This window comes from Melanotaenia boesemani, chromosome 8 (genome assembly GCF_017639745.1).
Source record: "Melanotaenia boesemani isolate fMelBoe1 chromosome 8, fMelBoe1.pri, whole genome shotgun sequence".
Classification (NCBI taxonomy): Eukaryota; Metazoa; Chordata; class Actinopteri; order Atheriniformes; family Melanotaeniidae; genus Melanotaenia; species Melanotaenia boesemani.
In genome coordinates, this window is record NC_055689.1 from 23,525,428 (window position 1) to 23,543,757 (window position 18,330).

At 36.6% G+C, this 18,330-nt stretch overlaps 1 protein-coding gene across 1 annotated transcript in view; it reads right to left on the reverse strand.

Moving 5' to 3' along the window:
* Positions 1-18,330, reverse strand: part of prkci (protein kinase C, iota) — a 32,079-nt gene that overhangs the window by 7,130 nt on the left and 6,619 nt on the right. The window contains exons 2-15 of the mRNA XM_041992584.1: positions 17,309-17,430; positions 12,058-12,147; positions 9,262-9,312; positions 7,743-7,828; positions 7,285-7,422; positions 7,110-7,161; positions 6,242-6,297; positions 5,188-5,364; positions 4,231-4,328; positions 3,337-3,423; positions 3,088-3,223; positions 2,864-2,951; positions 567-692; positions 77-156 (exon numbers count right to left, since the gene is read on the reverse strand). Of these exons, the coding sequence (XP_041848518.1) occupies positions 77-156; positions 567-692; positions 2,864-2,951; positions 3,088-3,223; positions 3,337-3,423; positions 4,231-4,328; positions 5,188-5,364; positions 6,242-6,297; positions 7,110-7,161; positions 7,285-7,422; positions 7,743-7,828; positions 9,262-9,312; positions 12,058-12,147; positions 17,309-17,430 (1,387 nt within the window). The remainder of the gene's footprint in view (positions 1-76; positions 157-566; positions 693-2,863; positions 2,952-3,087; positions 3,224-3,336; positions 3,424-4,230; positions 4,329-5,187; positions 5,365-6,241; positions 6,298-7,109; positions 7,162-7,284; positions 7,423-7,742; positions 7,829-9,261; positions 9,313-12,057; positions 12,148-17,308; positions 17,431-18,330) is intronic.

Here is an 18,330-nt window from a genome sequence, read left to right on the forward strand (position 1 = left end):
GAATAATAATAATGTCATTCCCAGCAGGAACCGAAACAGTTTAAAATTGATACCGGTCTGTCTAATCCCTACTTACCTTGTTGAGGAATCCCTTGAGTACACTGGCAGCTTTGACTGACAGTGAGCGGGGGATTCTGATCTGTTTTTCCAAGATTACTGCAGGAGGTGGGAGAGGGAAGAGGGAGGGGGTTGCAGAAGAAGAAGAGGTTGAAACAGACATCCCTGACACTAACATGACAGAGGTTACTGACATTGCTGCTGTTAGGAGTCCAATAATGACCTACTCCTACAACTGATACAACCCTTGATGCTGTATCAATCTCTGTTCTGGTTACTAGGATTTGGTCTAACACTTTTTTTTAGCAATTGTAAGAAAACAAATTTTGAAAGCATACTTAATGAAATAACAAGAAACCACAAACATGCTTTCACACATATCCCTGTAACAGATGGCATGTGCTTGGCACTAAAAAGCTGTAATAAATGTGTCAATAAAAAGGTGTCGCATGCTTCTACACAGACAAGTTTTTTCCTCCAAATAAAAACCGTAGCAGTGCGACATTTACCTTGGAAGAGGTAGTCTTCTGTGTTCTGGTCTGGGTTGTCAGAGCTGCCAACGATATCAAAAGGCGATCGGCCCGCCATCATCTCAAACATCAGCACACCCAGCGCCCACCAGTCCACACTGAAGCCTGAAGCGTATACACACACATACACACACACACTGTCCATTAGAGCTTATAATTCTAACATGAAAGGAGCAAGATGAGCATAACTGACACACAAACAGCACCCATGAAAACTGAAAAACACAAAATATTTAGGCTTCATTATGTTATGATCAGAGAAAAAGTATTCAGGATTAAATTGGTTTATGTGCATTGCTACTTTGGAGGACTTGTATGAAATAAGAACACTGCACACCCTTAGACACTTATTTGTCATATTCTTGTTTTTCTAGTGAACTTTCCTACTCCAGTCATTTTGATTTGTAAGAATGAAAATTGCTGGTATAAATTAGTAATGTGTTCCAGTTATACTGACGTAACATTCATTCATTCAGTTTCTATACCGCTTATTTCGGTTCAGGATCTGAGGGAAGCTAGAGCCTATCCCAGCAAATAGCAGGCTCGAGGCAGGGTACACCCTGGACAGGTCGACTGTCCATCACGGAATTGTGTGAAAGACAAGCAAGATGCTAAACAGAGTGTTAACCTCTATTTATACAAGTAGTTCCATTGAGACTCCTGAGAGACCTGTTTACCTAACAGCCATCATTAGTGTCATTATTTAAAATCTGTATTTTCCATCTGTGTCATGTCTAAATGTAGAGGTAAAAACAGCCATTGAGGTAATTTGATATACACTGGCACAGGGAGAAAGAAAAAAAAAAAAAGACAATTATGAAACTTGTCGCTATGATACCACTTTGGTTGCTAGGGAGCTCAGTCTATTTTTATTGTATTGTTTTTGCATATTTTTGAGACTAAGCATTTACAAGTAACCTTTGCTTTACATTTAAGTTGTTTCTGTGGTAATCCACATTCTTTTCTCCAACTAATATCTTCCCCACTCCATTTTTTTTCAAATTCAAATGTTCAATTAACTTTGACTTTTTTTTTTATTGTTTATTTACCAATTTAAAGCTTGTTTTCCTTTTATTCTGCTGTCCTCCTATATCCACTGACATTTTATCTTTTTTATCTCATTTAAATGGATAGTTCACATTAAGTATTGAGAAAAAATGTTAACCCACCTTTTATTTCTTTATTTTATTTTTTAGTTCTAAGCAGTCACTTTGTTGTTTCTGTCTTTTCAAATGGTGTTGAGCAATCGTTCTCCTTACTTTCTGAAGGCCTTTCAAAGTTTTTCTTTTGACATTGGCTACAATTTCACTTCTTGTCCTTGTACCAGACCATTTTAGAGTCCAGTATTTTTCTGTTTATTAATCCCCTTAACATCTGACTCAAGGGATGAACTAGCCGAGCTAATTGTGTGTCTACACTCAACAGAAAACTTAGCCACAACTGTATGACTTTTTTATTTCCAGCCTCTTCAAAGGATCATTATTTGTTCCCATTCCTTAAGTTGTAAGAAAAACACCATGTTGACATACATTTTGCAGTGGGCAAATAAATTATTTATGGGAACTGCTTAAGTGGAACAGTATCTGTTGTCATTTACATCCAGTAAAGATCTCATCCAGAACCTAAAATCCATCTGATCCATCGACTGTTCATCGAAGCCTCATCAGAAATGGTTTTCATAGAAGGATGGCTGTCAAGAAGCCATTCTTAATTTAGGAAAACAGGGTGAAAATGCTGAGGTATGACGAATGACACAAAAACTAGACTGAAAATTGGTGGCAACAAGTCTTATGGAAGGATGAATCCTCCCAGACCTCAACATTATTGAAGCAGCTTGGGATCATCTTAAGAGAAAATGAAAGAAAAGGAGAACTTTGAAATGTCCAGTAAAATATTCCATATAACTACTTTAAGAAATTACAAGAAAGCTTGTTTAAGAGGGTTCACTGAGTCAAAGAATAAAGATGGTCATGGCAAACACTGACAGTAAAGCTTGTTAGAATTACACAAACTATTTTTGCTGTATTTTTTATTTATATTTGCAGATATTTGCAACAATTTCCCAGGCTATACCAAGCTTGGGAAGATTTAGCTGGGCCAACAGACAGATATGACAGCATTGTAATGCAGATAACCCTGCTTCTGCATCACTGTAGAATCCATCATCATAACTGAAAGCAACATCTCAGATACTCCAGCATAATGGCTCACAAACTTTTTTACAGCTCATCATCGGATAGCATTTCTGGTAAATGCCTATGTGTTGTAATTCTCACCGTAATCCTCTCCTCTGAGTATTTCGGGAGCAATGTAATTGGGGGTACCACAGAAAGTGCTTGTTGTATCGCCTGGTCTCAAACCCTCCTGCAAACACAGAGACATCATCAGCTTTAAAATCATCTCAGAGGGCGGTAAACCGACACTTCTGAACCTTTGCAAGCGCTTTTATCTAAAGTACACCATGGCATCATTAGAACATGCATTAATGTGTAAACCACACCTTGCACATGCCGTAATCTGTAAGTTTGATGTGTCCCTCAGAATCCAGCAATACGTTGTCCAGTTTCAAGTCTCTGTAGATGATTCCCCGCTCATGGAGGTAGTTAAGCGCCAGGCTGATCTCTGCTGAGTAGAATCTGAAACCACAATTAAAAAGTCATCAAAATTACAGCTGGTGAATAAAGCAATTACATGACAACTGTCCTTTTTTTGTTTTTAATTACACATGAGAAAAACAGTCTAACTGTACCTGGCATGTTCTTCTGGGAGTTTCCTTTGTCTCTGCATGTGGAACATAAGATCGCCACCATTTACATATTCAATAACAAAGAAAAGTCTGTGGAGAGAAACAAGTCATTAGATTAATCATCTGTCAGACTGGCTACATGGGTGTGCAGAGCACAAAATGCCAAGTATCCTGTTTTCAACTAAATGGCAATAATATAGATTTATAGTCATAAATGTTTAATGTCAAAGACATCATGTTTACAGGGGGCTTTCAGAGAGATTGGGATTTCCCCATTACCTTAACTGTGACAACACTGACAGGCTTACCTTGAAAAACAGCTTTGTTTACATAGAAAGAAGCATGCCTCGACCAAAGGAGCAGTAGGTGAGGAAACACTCCTATGTGTCACTTTGAAACTCATCTGTGTTGTTTTGCTTTTTAGATATGAGTCACGGCACTGTGACTATATGCAGTCGCCCCAAGCTAATGTATACAAAGGCATTTCATTAAAGTTTTGTGACATTTTTAGGCATTCTCATGAAAAGGTGATGCCCCCATTACTCACAATCCCACGTTCCAAACAGCAGCTAATATAACCTCAGCCCTTAGAAAGGAGTCTAGTCTGGTCTACAGAGGTCTGCTAAGCTAATTTATTTTTAACCCCACAACATTTTTATTCTTTCATTTAATTTTGAAATCTTTTCAGGCTCAACTCATGTGTTTCAGTCAATGGTATTTATCACACTTTACATGGCTCCCTCTGGAGCTTTTTCCACAAATGCATCAGCACTTCCTGAGACTTGTAAGTAGATTTGCTAAAAGTTGGGTTCCATTAGCAAACTCAGTATTTTTCCAAGTTCTAGCAGATCTGCCAAAGTCTTGAAAGCAACACTTCTGCAGGAGAAATAATCTCACCTGCTTTCTGTCTGGAAACAAGAGTGGAGACCGACCAGGAAGGGATGATTAGAGGCCTGCTCAAAGACGTGCTTTTCTGTTTGGACCCAATCAATGTCCTGGAGGAGAAACACACAAAGACACACCCAAATGTCAATCAGAGATCATTCTGACATAGTACCCTTGAACTAATAAAAGCTAAATAAGCAAAGCTCCATCGACCATGCTACAAAGCTTGAGGTTGACTTGTGTGGAAGGTGGCCAGCTGCAGGAGAAAAGGGCTGAGCCAGGAGAAGCAGAAGCAGGACTTTATTGATGTCTGGATGATAATATGTCTGGACACGGATGCTGCTCAAGTTGACAGGACAGGGACAGCAGAACACTTCAGCATTGATTGAGAGACACTTGTCAATTTGTCAATCACGCTAAGTGCGTCTAATCAAGGCTAACTACTCCTGTTGCCGCAGGCTGTGGTGCTACATGCGCTCACGGAGATCAATTTCGGATGACATGATGGTTTATCTACACCTTCTTAGAAAGACTGATGGCTGTGAAGAGCATCGTCAAGTTAACTAAGTGTTTCAGACAGGATGCACAAGATGAACATTCAACTGCATGAAAAAAATGTTCATTGTGCGATAAAAAACAGCTCCCATCGATTGTGCTAATTATGTTAATTATTTATGAAGACAGAAGACCTGATAGCTTCACTATTAACTATCTATCTATGAAAAGTCCAAACCCGAAGACAAACAACTGTGTTCCTTGCAGAGGAAATTATTCAGTCTGTCTTAATACTGGCTCACTGGGTTGACTTTTGCACAAATTTCACTCTTCAGCTCACAGATTCATAAAATCTACAGTAAGTGCTGTGATGAAGAGCATTATTAATTTTTGGCCTTTAACATCATTGTTTCTATAACTGGGTAGTAAAAGACAAAAAAAAAAAAAATTAATAGGGGGATTTGGCACCAGTACCTCATCGTCATTGACCAGCTCCTTCTTGACAACTTTCATGGCGTAGATGCGCTCCGTCTTCTTCAGCTGGACCAGCAGCACCTTGGCGTAGCTGCCTCTGCCGATGACCCGAAGCAGATCAAAGTCTGCCAGACCCAGGCTGGAGGGCGATTTCCCTGTGTCTCTACTGCTCCGTGCCTGGAAGGGACATTAAGGAAGAAAAAGAAGAGCAAAACGATGAGCCCATCATACAAACAGCAAACAACTAAATATGATGAGCACAAAGTCAGCTCTGAGATAATTTGTCACGAATCATTTTAACTCATCAACGTCTCTCAATATGATTTTTTCACTGAACTATTGACAGAGCAGACGATCTGGTTTAGACAGGAGGGCGATTTCCTTTGGGCAACTTTGTAAATGAGATTGAAACCCCTCCTTACACCACTTTTTGAGAATAACTCTTAGTAATGAGTTTCATGTCTATTAAAAACCATCATGCTGCCTCCATTAGGAAAGACGCTCATATTACAATTCCACTTCTCTGTAAACATGACTCCCACATTCACCATTTCTTCACCCATCTTCTCTCTCTCCAGTAATCGGCTCAGTAGTGAAACATTTTGCGTTTCGATCCATCCCACCTCTCTCTTCAAAGGAGAACCCCCCTCCCCAAAGACTGTGTCCAACTCAGTTCATTCTTTATCCATCTTTAGTTCTTCTGCTTCATCCAAACTATGCTAACCCCAACCTAGAAGTCAAGTCATTAATCAGCTTCTGGTGTTAAGAGCTTTGATAAAAGGTTACTTAATTAGCTCCACCAAAGGAAATCAATACCAACACCACTGCAAGGGTGCCTACGTCTGCATGCTCTCTATTACACAGGCAGTGCAGGTAAAATAAGATCATAATATCTGCAAACATACATCTTGTTCTTCCCCTTCACATACAATTTATGCTTCCAAATATATATATGTGTGTGTATATATATAAATATATATATATATATATATATATATATTTTGCCAAGATGACTTGCTTAAAGATCAGTGGTTATCGACAAGTCTTCTCTCACCTCTTTCTCTTCTCCATCGTAATTCAAGCTTTCTCTGGAGTCTTTATTCTGAGGCCCTGAAAAACAGGGAGGAGAGAGTGACGAAGAAGAGAAAGTGACAGACAGAGTGACAGACAGGCAGAGGGGGAGTGGAAAAATAGGAGAGGATGGAGGATAGAGAGAAAATAGGTGAGAGTCAGTCACACGCTTTGTTCACACTCTGTGCAGAGTAATTTCTCACTGCTTGGCTACAAAAGAAAATATGCTGTTTGTTCAGAGTGTTTCTCTCCTCCTTAATTCAACAAAAACTCTCTATTAATGAGTCTGTGACATATCCCAATGTTTCCATGATGGCGCTTCACAACACCCCAGGTGGCCAGAAAGTATCTCCAGAAAAGGGAAGGGGGGGGGGGGGATTTCTTTACTACAATGGGGTAATTTGATTATTTTTCCTTTAAATAAAATGTCCAATTGTAAATTGCATGAAAAAACTGTGTGAAAAGGGCATTTTCAATTTATGTACTAACAACACTTGGTTAACACAACAGTATCAACTTTCATAATATTAAAAAAAAGTGAGTATACTTGTGTTTATTATCTGCTTATAACAATTTTCATGGTCTGAAGGGAATCCGTGGCTTTAGGGTTAGAGCCGATGACAAGCTGGCAAATTGTCATTTTATGGCACAAAGATCTAAAAGTGGTGTTGTTGTTTCAGAAGTCTGTTTTCAATCAAAAAATTAACAATTATACCAACAGTTTGTCTCTGTACTTCCAAACATCAATAAATCTGGTGCAAACACCTTGAATATGTTTGACTCCTTATTACTACTGTAAACACCTTAAGATAGAGAAAATGTACATGTGCGTGTGTGTGTGTGAGCGTTACCTTGATGTTCAGGGTCTAACTGACTTGATGGAGGGCCGGGCATAATTGGTTCCTAAGCAACAACATTCACTATTACCCATCAGCATGGAAAAATAGGTTCTACAGTATGAGTCAAGGAGAATAATGATCCACTTGCAATCAAACTAATGAGCATGACATTTGTCACAGATCTCACCTGGATCATCGGTCTGCCACACTCTACTGTGACTAGTTTATGGCACTTCTTGTGCACCAGTAGTTTGCAGTTGATGCATTTGTAACCTTGTCTTCCCAGACCCCAGATCCGATCTGTACAGATGGCACAGTGAGCTCGCTGTGGGAGGGTGGAAGAAAGAAAGAAAAAAAAGAAAGAGACATTATAACAAACATATTTACAATAAGTTGCAGAAACAAAGATGTCATCGAGACTCAAATCCTAATAAAGCCCAGCTTTATTTTATCAAATTGATTATGATGCCCCTGGTTTTCAAATGCTAACTTTTGCTCTTTTTGCCATAGGCCCTACACAATTATTTAGTGATGTAAGACATATTAAATATATATAACACAAAGCCATTAAAACCCAGAAATTGATTAATTAAGGGCAACAAAACAACAAAACCCTGGTAGAGAAAATTCACTTTTGCGTCTCACCCTGTTAAAGCGTTTGGCCTGAAAGGCGTGACCGCTCGCATAATAAAGCTTCCTCCAGCGCCGGGCACCGCGGCGATATATTGACTCTGTGAAAAGAAGAAGATCATGTTGGTGTGATTTTATGCTTTCATGCATATAAAATTTAAGGTGAGGCCTGTAAAATTTAATCTAACACGAATCTTGTATTTTCAGTTGATAATAGTATTTTAACCAATTCAGCCCTTTAAAAAGGCTTATCTGATTAATAAGATCTTGGCTTTGTGATTATTTCAAACACGGATTTGCAGTATATTTCAATTGCAAGCCCATTAAAAAAATAATCCCGTTTGATGATTGTCATGCAAGTTAAACACACTCAATTGTTTTGGTTAATTACCTAACTGAAATGTTGTCCAAGCTTTACAAAATTCATGCCTTTTTCTACAGTCATGCTGATGAAGAATTTTTAAGCCAGAATCAATAATGACATGTGGGTTAAAACCTCCAGGTTTAAGTTAAGTTTCACAACCTCTAAATTATATTGGATTGATCTCTAAGACAGAGAAAGAGAGCCGCTGAAAGAGTAAAATATTTAGATCAATCTTGTGCAGTAGAGATTACAATATAGTCAATTAAACACAAGCTTCAAAAATTGGGTGTTTTTTCCCCCTTCAGTGTCTCATATATGTTTAGCTGTTGTAAAAACAAATAATCTGCTTTAAAAGCAGTGGGCAGTGTGGCTCTGATCTGTTTTTCTTATTTGGGCTGGCTGATATGGCTAAAAAAGTAAGTCTTGTTATTATTTAGTCAGGATGTTTTTTATTTTTAATTTATTTATTAATATTTACTATTATAGTACTGATAACAATTTAGAAGTATTTGGATTTTTTGCATTTAATTTATTACATTGTAAAAATAAAAAGTAATGTATGATATTAACACCGACCCCCCACTTTGTACAATTAAATTTCCATTTAATGTTTAGTTATTGTGTTGACATTACTCAGGCATGGTTTTTAAATCCTAATACGTTTTCCGAGGGCCACTGTCCTTCAAGGTTTAGATGTTTCCCTGCTTCAACATACCTGACTCACATAATGAGTCATTGTGCTGAACCAAACAAGCTGTTGCAGCCATTTAATTTGAATCAGGTGTGTCGGAGCAGGAAAACATCTCAAACTTGGGAGACAGTGCCCCTTGATGACCTGAGTTCAAGAGTCCTGCTCCTAGGAAACATTAAATCCAAAGACAGGTACGTAAGTTGTTTTTCATAACTGTGAGCAGAAGAAAATTGAGATGAAAGATGAAATCATCAATGATAGTAAAGGCTATGAAAGTATTTCTAACATTGATTCAGGAACTTATTTAACCAGTTCAAGATCCAACTGATCCTTTAAAGACATACTTTTGAGTAATTACTATTCTGAAATCCATCCAAGTAAAAAGCTTTGCTTGAGTGTCCTAGATTTAAATTAATTTAATTTTATGAATTAAATGCAAGTTTTAAAAAAATATCTAACTCTTAAAGGGTTGAACTTACTGTCCTCTCCTGGACAGGGCATACCGGGTTTTTCTGGTACACATGGGAACACTGAAAAGAAAAACACAACATTACTTACAGAAAGTCTTTAATTCACTCGATAAAGAAGTTAGAACTGGCAACATCCACAGGAAGCTTCAGGTTTTCCTGCCTCTGGGCACAGATAGGGACTTGAGTTTGGGACTCAGACTCGAGTTGCACTTAATTTGCATTTCCAGGGACTTGAGATTCGACTCGGACTCACACTTGAAATACTTTCGACTCTATTCTGACTCACAATTTGAGACTCATCAACAATCTTACTTTTTTCATGATCTTGTCTCTCTCTCTCTCCAGTCGTCTGTCTGCTGTGTTGTGTGCTGTCATTTCTCCAGATGCAATACAGACAACATTACACAAACACAGACCCTACCATTGTAAAACAATGGCAGCGCCATCTGTTGCTACACCACCGCTGCAACTTTAAAACAAAAAAAAGGGACAAATATAAGAGCAGCAAACTGCAACATCTGTGGTATTGAAATCCAGGACGCTGGATCCACCACATCCACCTTAAAAACACCTGGAGAAATTAATCACTGTAATATGACAGCTTAATATCAGCATCTATGTTTGCAACGAGCTTAGAGCCACAGCATTGTAAATGTTAGCTTGTTACTACCTTTATACTAAAATAATGTTAACTCCATTAGATTAGCTCCACTGAAGGTGTTCAGAAGTAGAACGAGACATTTACTGAGCAGTTTCCATACACTGTGATTTTGCCACTTCAGTGCAGGTGACCCGTGTACTAAAGTGTAGCATATTGGCCCTACTCGTTAAATTCAGGGGAAAAAAAAAGCTATAACGTGCAGTATTAGTTTTGAAAATTTCTCTTTGGGTCCAGACGGGTTTTCACAATAAAAACTCTTAGATAAGTTATGTTAAGAGAATATTTATTAAATTAAATAATTTTTCATGTTCATCTACAAGTTTTCTGAATTCAGTAAAGGAACGAAATTGTCAAGAGGTGAGGGACGGAGCATATGTCAGTTTAAGCTAAAGATCATGCTGTTAAATGCTGGTAGATAAAGGGTGAGTACGGATTTTAAATTCCTTGGATATTATAATGCATCTTCTAAGCAGATCAGATAGCAAGTGTTGCATGGGAAATTACTTATTACAACTAAAACAGACTTTCAGCTTGACCTGGACTTGCGAAAACATCTCTGCTTTTGGGTATATTTTATTTTCTGCCATAAGCTCCTGTGATATTGCTGTGACAGTGAATAAGTGAATGGTTGAATGAGAAAAATCCCAAAGTGCTCTGCAGAACCACTGAGGTTAAAAGGAGCTATAAAAATGCAGGCCATTTAACATTTACAACCTGTAGCAAAAATCTATCGCCTCAAGCTATTCATAATGAAATACGCTCATAAGTGTATTTGCGTGTACAATTTACAGAGAAACAACAAAAGAAACAACCTTATAGTAGTCGATGAGAGAGACAGAGTGACACAGACCTGAAGCCGTGTGAGTCAGAGGCAAGGCGTGGGCTGCAGACAACAAGCTCGTTAACTGGCAGACCTGGCGGCCCCCTACGGCACCGTCATATCCTCTCCTCAACACCCCCACCACAAATCCATCCTCTAGCATCACAGTGGCATCCTCTGCACTATTGACCTGGCACCTCTGATTTGATTAAAACGCTACATTAACTCCAGCCCCGTACCCACTACCCTCAGGTTACATCCTTATACACATACGGCCTGTCAATCAAATGTTCTATATAACGCATCATATACAACTCTGAACTCAGCATCTGATTTAACCCCAACCTTCGGATGTCATCAAGTTGCACAACTATTTGTCAACTAGGCTATGGTTAAACAGGAAAGTGAACTAGCTCAAGGGCTCAACGACAGACATTAGCAGTGGAAGTATTGTTTGCACAGGTCACTGCAGCATTTAACATATGTTTGGATGCCTCTGTGCTGTACACAGTATCTGGCTGCATGTAGACAGAAATAGACAAGAGTAAACAATGCAGAGAGACAAAAAAGGAAAGTTAAAAGAAACTAAAGGCAGCAAGATGGATTTTTACATTGAAGGTGAACATCATCTTAACATGCAATTTAAACCTTTATGGTAATAATTACATATTCAAACTACGTAATATAAAACACTTTAAAATTCAGGTGAGGATGAAAAGAATGAAATTACACACCTACACTAAAACACACAAAAGCAGTCTAATTTTTTCATATTTTGATTCTGTTTAAGCAACATTAAAGACATGTATACAAATCTATTTCTTGTAAACAACAGTAAAGCAGGCTTAACATAAAGATTAATAAAAGAGGTAAACTGTCTTACAATGAAAAAGGAAAAAAAAATTGAACAAGATTGATTTTATTTGATTCTGTAAGAAGATATTTGCATGTCCATTTCTAATATCATCATTATGTAACAGCAATTACTGATACTTATCCACTAAAACCACATATTTTGTGATTTTCAAAACTGGAAATTTGAGTTGTCAAAGCTCATCAACTATGATCCTGACTGTGGGTCTTGTAAACTGTAGCTCAGTGACCATAAATTGAGCATGCAATAATGCTGCCAACTCACAGAAAGCCCAACAGGGAAGTGAGCGCAACAGCAGGAGAGCAAAGAGATGAAGATAACAGGCTTGACCTGCTACTAGTATGAATTATCCTATAGGCTACAGAACCCAACGACATCCTGTGGGTAAAATGCTCAAAGTGTCGATATGTTGCTGTGAAAAATGCCTGTGTGAAAAGCAGCAAGGCTCACCGTGGATAATGAGCTCTGAGTCTTTGTTGAGTTCATAGAGGCGCAGCGCTTCCTCCAACTCCAGCTGAGAGGACACGGTACAGGGGTCACCTGACAGGAGAGGAGATACCCAGTGTCATTCAGCACATTCACACGAGCACAAGAAACCAACCGGAGGTGGAAACCAGAAAATGTTTAATATTTTCTACAGTAAAAACCTAGCTTTAAAAAAAAACTTAAAAGACATAACTCAACTTAAGTTATCCCCTGTATGGTACATTATTTTCATCATGCAAGTACATTTTGAGAACATTTGGACTAAAAGAACAGTGAATATCAGTTTAATAACTCATTTTACTGAAGATGTAATATAAATAATGTAATAATGTAAACTTTAATTATGGTCAAATTCTATTTATAATGCAAATGAAGTTGAAATAATTAGGTTGTTAAACAACTGCCTTGCAAATAATCATTAAAATGTTATTAACAATATATTTTCTTAACAAAAATGGAATTATGTGTTCAAACCGCTTAGATGTGAGAATTTAATGCTCTAGTTTAACGTGACGACAAATTTCAAATCACTAAATTGATGCTCAGACTAAACAAAACATCTCAAAATTTCAGCTTTAACTAAGGGAAATCACAGTTAATGATCAGCACTACTCTACAATTAATAGATAAATAGACATGTGGCACAAAAAAAATCTGCAGTTTCAGGAATTTAAAAAAAAACCTTTGTTCATCAATAATTAACACCTTAAAATAATGTATGAAATCAAGAACGGTGATGCAGGTTTCTATTTTACATGGCAGTTATCCTGTTAGTGTATGAGATCAGTGGTGAGCAGGTCACATTAACTGAACAAAACAGGCAGTAACAAACAGTTAAGTGGTAAATATTCTGCATTTCTATTAAAAGATGAGGGACGTACAACATAATTAACATAATAATCCTTGGTTTTCCAGTGGACTGAAAATGTCATCTAAAATAAAAAATAAGCTCTACAGGAAGTATTTATCCTCACCTTCCCCTTTAAATTTAGCTAAATATAAATCTTATAGAAATAAATACACTCATCTTCTTAGGGTGGCAAAGAAAAAATACTTTACTGAGTATTTTTCAAATTCTGTTAAAAATATTAAAGCCACATGGAAAAAAATAAATCAGCTTCTTCAGAGAAAAAAAGCATCACCAAGTTATCCATCAACTTTTTCAGATGGAAACAATACTTTCTGTGACCCTTATGATATTGCATGTAAGTTTAATGACTTCTTCTCAAATGTTGGTCCCTCTCTTGCCAAAAAAATTGACAGTTCGAACCTCAATCCATTAGATTATTTAAAAGGTTCATTTACATCATTTAGTCATTTTGTTCCGCCTGATTTGAATGAAGTAAAGGAAATTCTATTAACTTTAAAAATGTCTGCTCCTGGACACGATGAGATCAGCGCTTCTCTTATTAAAGAAGTTGCTTCAACAGTCATTGAACCATTAACTTTTATTTTTTCATTGTCCATGAAATCCGGAATAGTGCCATCAGATCTAAAGACAGCTAAAGTCTTACCATTATATAAAAGCGGGGATCAAACCAACTTTTCAAATTATCGTCCAATTTCAATATTACCATGTTTCTCAAAAATCTTAGAAAAACTAGTATACAAAAGAATGAATCAACACCTAATAAAAAATCAAATTTTATACAATTATCAATATGGTTTTCGCAAAAATCATTCTGCTTATATGGCACTTATTGAATTAACTGATAGAATACATACTGCCTTAAATAAGAATGAATTTGCCATAGGGGTATTTTTAGATCTTTCTAAAGCATTTGATACAGTAAATCATGATATTCTACTTTTAAAACTTCATAAATATGGTTTTAAAGATACTGTATACAAATGGCTTAGAAACTATTTATCAAATAGAAATCAGTATGTTTTTATCGATGATTATAAATCAAGAATGAATTTGATCAAATATGGAGTTCCACAAGGTTCAATATTGGGACCGTTGTTATTTATTATTTATATAAATGATTTTGCTGCCGTATCTAGTTCTGCATTTCCATTGCTTTTTGCAGATGATACTAATCTTTTAATCTCAAACAGAAATATGGCTACTCTAATTAATCAATTAAATCACAATCTACGTAATTATTCAAACTGGTTTAAAGCAAATAAATTATCATTAAATATAAAAAAATCGAGTTTTATTTTATTTGCTGGAAATAAAACATATAGTGATCGAATTAAAATTAAAATGGATAATGAGGAAATAGTGCAAGTTCCATCAGCATGTTTTTTGGGTGTCTGGATTGATGAGAAACTTAGTTGGAAAGATCAAATTGGACATGTCTGCAAAAAGATAACTAAATCAGTTGGAATTTTAAGCATAATAAGACATTATGTTCATACTTCATGTCTTGTAACATTATACTATAGTTTAATTTATCCCTATCTTACTTATTGTAATATTATTTGGGGAGCAACATTTACAACTCACTTAAACAGAATATTTTTCTTACAGAAAAAGTTTTTACGGATAGCTACTTTTTCCAAATCTGATACACCAAGTGCACCTTTGTTCAATAAATTACGAATCTTGAATATTTTTGATATAAACACACTTCTTACTTGTACATTTGTGTTCAGAACTCAATATGATTCCAATTGGCCTTCTTATATTAAAAGTTATTTTCAAAATAACACTCAAATTCATAATTATCCTACTAGACAAGCTACAAATTTACACCTTCCTTTATATAAAACCTTGCGTGATCAATTCTCAATTAGATTCCATGGTGCTAAACTTTGGAATACTAATATTGATCTTGTGGAACCCTTTGTATCACTGACTATGTATAAAAGCAGACTAAAAAATAAGCTGATGGCGAGATATTAATGCTTTAAAATGTGAACTGTGAAGATTATTATGTTCTACATTGATGCTGTTTTATATTTATACACATGATTGTACTAATAATATGAATTGACTGGGCGTGGTTTTTTTTTATAAGCCCATTTGGGCTTCCACCACTTCCATGCACATGAATTTGTACGTTTGACTTGTATTTTTGTATTCTTGTATTATACAGTCTTTTATTATGTGCTAAATAAATAAATAAATAAATAAATAAAAATAAATAAAAAACATAAACACTCCTGCATGATCTGCTGAGAAAACATTTAAATCAGGGGTGTCCAACTCCAGGCCCCTAGGGTCACAGTCCTGCAGGTTTTAGATGTTTCCCTGCTCCAACACAGCTGTTTCAAACTAAATGGCTCTCCTCAACAGCTTGTTGTCAAGTGTTTTCCAAACATGGTGACCCATTCATTTGTTTCCGGTGTGCTGCAGCAGGAAGCATCCCAAACCTGCAGGACAGCGGCTCGAGGACAGACTTTGGACATCCCTGAACTAAATTAAGAATTGAACTGAACAATAGTTGGTGTTAAGATGAGTGGGAGTCAGAAACTGTTGTGTAATAGTGCAGGTTAAATTTATTTTTAAGTGTTCATATCCCACTTAGTGTAAAATCCCACTAACGCCACTAATTGTCATAAACAGAAAAAGTCCTGCAACTTAGACAATCAGGTTTTTTTTTTTATCAGTGTTGTAGTTACAACACTTAATCACGATCACAAACTGCTAAAAGTAAAAATAGCACAAGGATAGAAACTATGACACATAGTGTATAGACATAAAATCATATAAACTGCTGTAGAGGAATGTTGAACTAGTGGGTGGACTGCGACGATCAGGAAGTCAGAGCTTTGGTTTCAGGAACAGGTGTTTTGTTTGTTCTTATCAGAATCAGAAACAAAAAGGAAAAACTACACTGCACGCAACACAGCTTTTATTTTCCTGATTAATTATTATATCTTTGTTTTGGCTGTCAATAATGTGATCCACTTAAAAGTGTGATGTGTTCGAACAAGAGAAACAGGTCTGATTATGATCAGATTTTTGGAGTGTGCCAATTATTTGTTGTACGGTGAAACACCTTATTCTGTTTTTTAACTAGATATGCTAACGCCATACTATGATACAGAGATGTTAATTTTAACCATCTTTATGAACATTTTCTGCAGCTATGGTGGCAGCTGTGACACATGCTGATTAAAAGTGAAGTGGCTGAACTGGTGATATGTGCAGAACCACATACAGAGCAGGATGGATCATCAGGATTAGCTTCAAATGATATTAATGAGCTTTTTGAAACACAAAGCAGTAAATAATTCAAAAGGCTAAAACAAACTATTAAATGTTAACTGATTATAAAAATGACATAATGGATTTTTCAGCATTTCAACCATCAATTAATTATTCATGATATTTATACAACACATCTAAAAAGAATGAAAAACACAGTTTCCAGAAGGATAATGTTTGCTCAAACAAGCAGTCAGAACACCCTAAAATATTTGCTTTAGGGAATACCTCATCAAATTTATTCTTAGGTAAGTTTCCACAAAAGATTTGTCTAGCGTTTTTCTACAGTAATAGCTAAACATGAGTAAGTTATTTAATCTTGCAGAACATGCAGAACATCCAAAATAGTGTTTTGTATTTAAGAGTCTTACTGACACACATGTGTAATAAAGGTAGAAGCTAATTTGTTCTTTTCTCAGCATGTTTACAATTTCTTAACAGAGGTTTCAGCAGAAATAATGTGACTGGTGTTAATTTCCAAAGTGTCTTATAAATATTGTGAAAATTAGTTAAATTCATAATAGGCAGCTGCAATTGTGTGGTCTCTATGTATGGAGTCTTTGATGAGACAGTTAGCTCCAAACAGTGCATTTAATAAAGACCACCAGGCAGCTTTTATTACTGACATGTGCTAATGAAGCCAGTAATTGTATGCAGGTAGCTACAAGTGGGAGCTGATCTAAGTCTAATGAGTTTTGGCAAGCTGACCTTATCCTGAGTTGAAAGATCTGATGGCTCCATCTTTCCTATGACACCATTACTGCTGCTTGACTAACTGTCTGACACAATTGAATGGGAGTGCTCTATAAAAGACAAGACTGAGCACCTTAAAGCGATATAGATGTGAGCATGTGTTTATATTAGCACATAACTCCACCACAGGCAACAGATTAAACCTCTGTAAATTTGTCCTCTAAATTTGAAATCATAAACTTGATTTGTCTCGAGTATGTATTTTTCCTATGGGGTAAATTTTAATACAATCTAACAGGCCTGCTTTCTCATTGTTCCTCATGTGAAAACACTCATGTGTGCAGTGAAAGGCCAACATACCTTCCTCATCGATCCACTTCATGGTGAAGAGCTGGTCATTGTCCATGGAGCACATGTCCTTCACCTCCCCATACAGACTCTCATATGAGATGGATGGTTCAAAATGCGTGATCATGATGTCCCTGTTGAAAATAAGTAAAGGCCAATTATTTCACTCATTATAAGTTATGTCTTAAAATGAGATTTTCTTTTTTTGTCTGGACAACAATACTAGGCACAGAGGCAACATCTAAGAAGCTACAACAAAAGCCACGCATTTTCATTTGACAATTAGCTTATCTAATGATAAAACTGTGCCTTAAGTTGTTACTCATGAACATGTAGTTCAAACTACTCCTCTAATATCTGCCTCTCTCGGTGCAGCACACAAACTCTGGTGAATGCCAGACATTTTCTGGAGAGAAAAGAAGTGAGAAGGTTTTACAAAAAACAATGCTCTATTTGAGTCTTGCAGTCTGTCACATTTAGGTGCATTCATCTGTGCAACATGACAAGGGTGTGAGAAAAAGCAAAAACAAGAGGAAAAGAGGCTAATAAGTGTGTTTGCGTGTGCAATGCTCAAAAAGAGGAAGTGAGACTCACAGACTAAAGTATAATGAATCAGATTAGACACTGCTGGTTCATGTATTTTAACTACTCTGGCCAACTGTCCATAGACCTTTTCACATATCAGTTGCACCTTTTAGGGAAAAAAAAAAAGTTCTAACTCACCGCCATTCCCCTTCAGTTAGTCACAGATGCCAATCAGAGGAAGCCTGTTACTACTTGCTGACTCAGAGGCACATCAATGAGGAATCAGCTTCACTGTCCCATACCACTGCTTTACTTTCACAACACGTGCAAAACTAAGGCCCATCAGTCCCAGATTCATAAACGGCCTTATTATAATTCTCAAGCATTCAGCTTACTCCCATAAATTAAGTTTTGTTTTGTCTCATGAAGTTAAACACAAACAAACATTACAGTAAAACACTAAATGAGGACTACAGATCACAAAGTGATCATCTGCCTCTCTCAGAGTG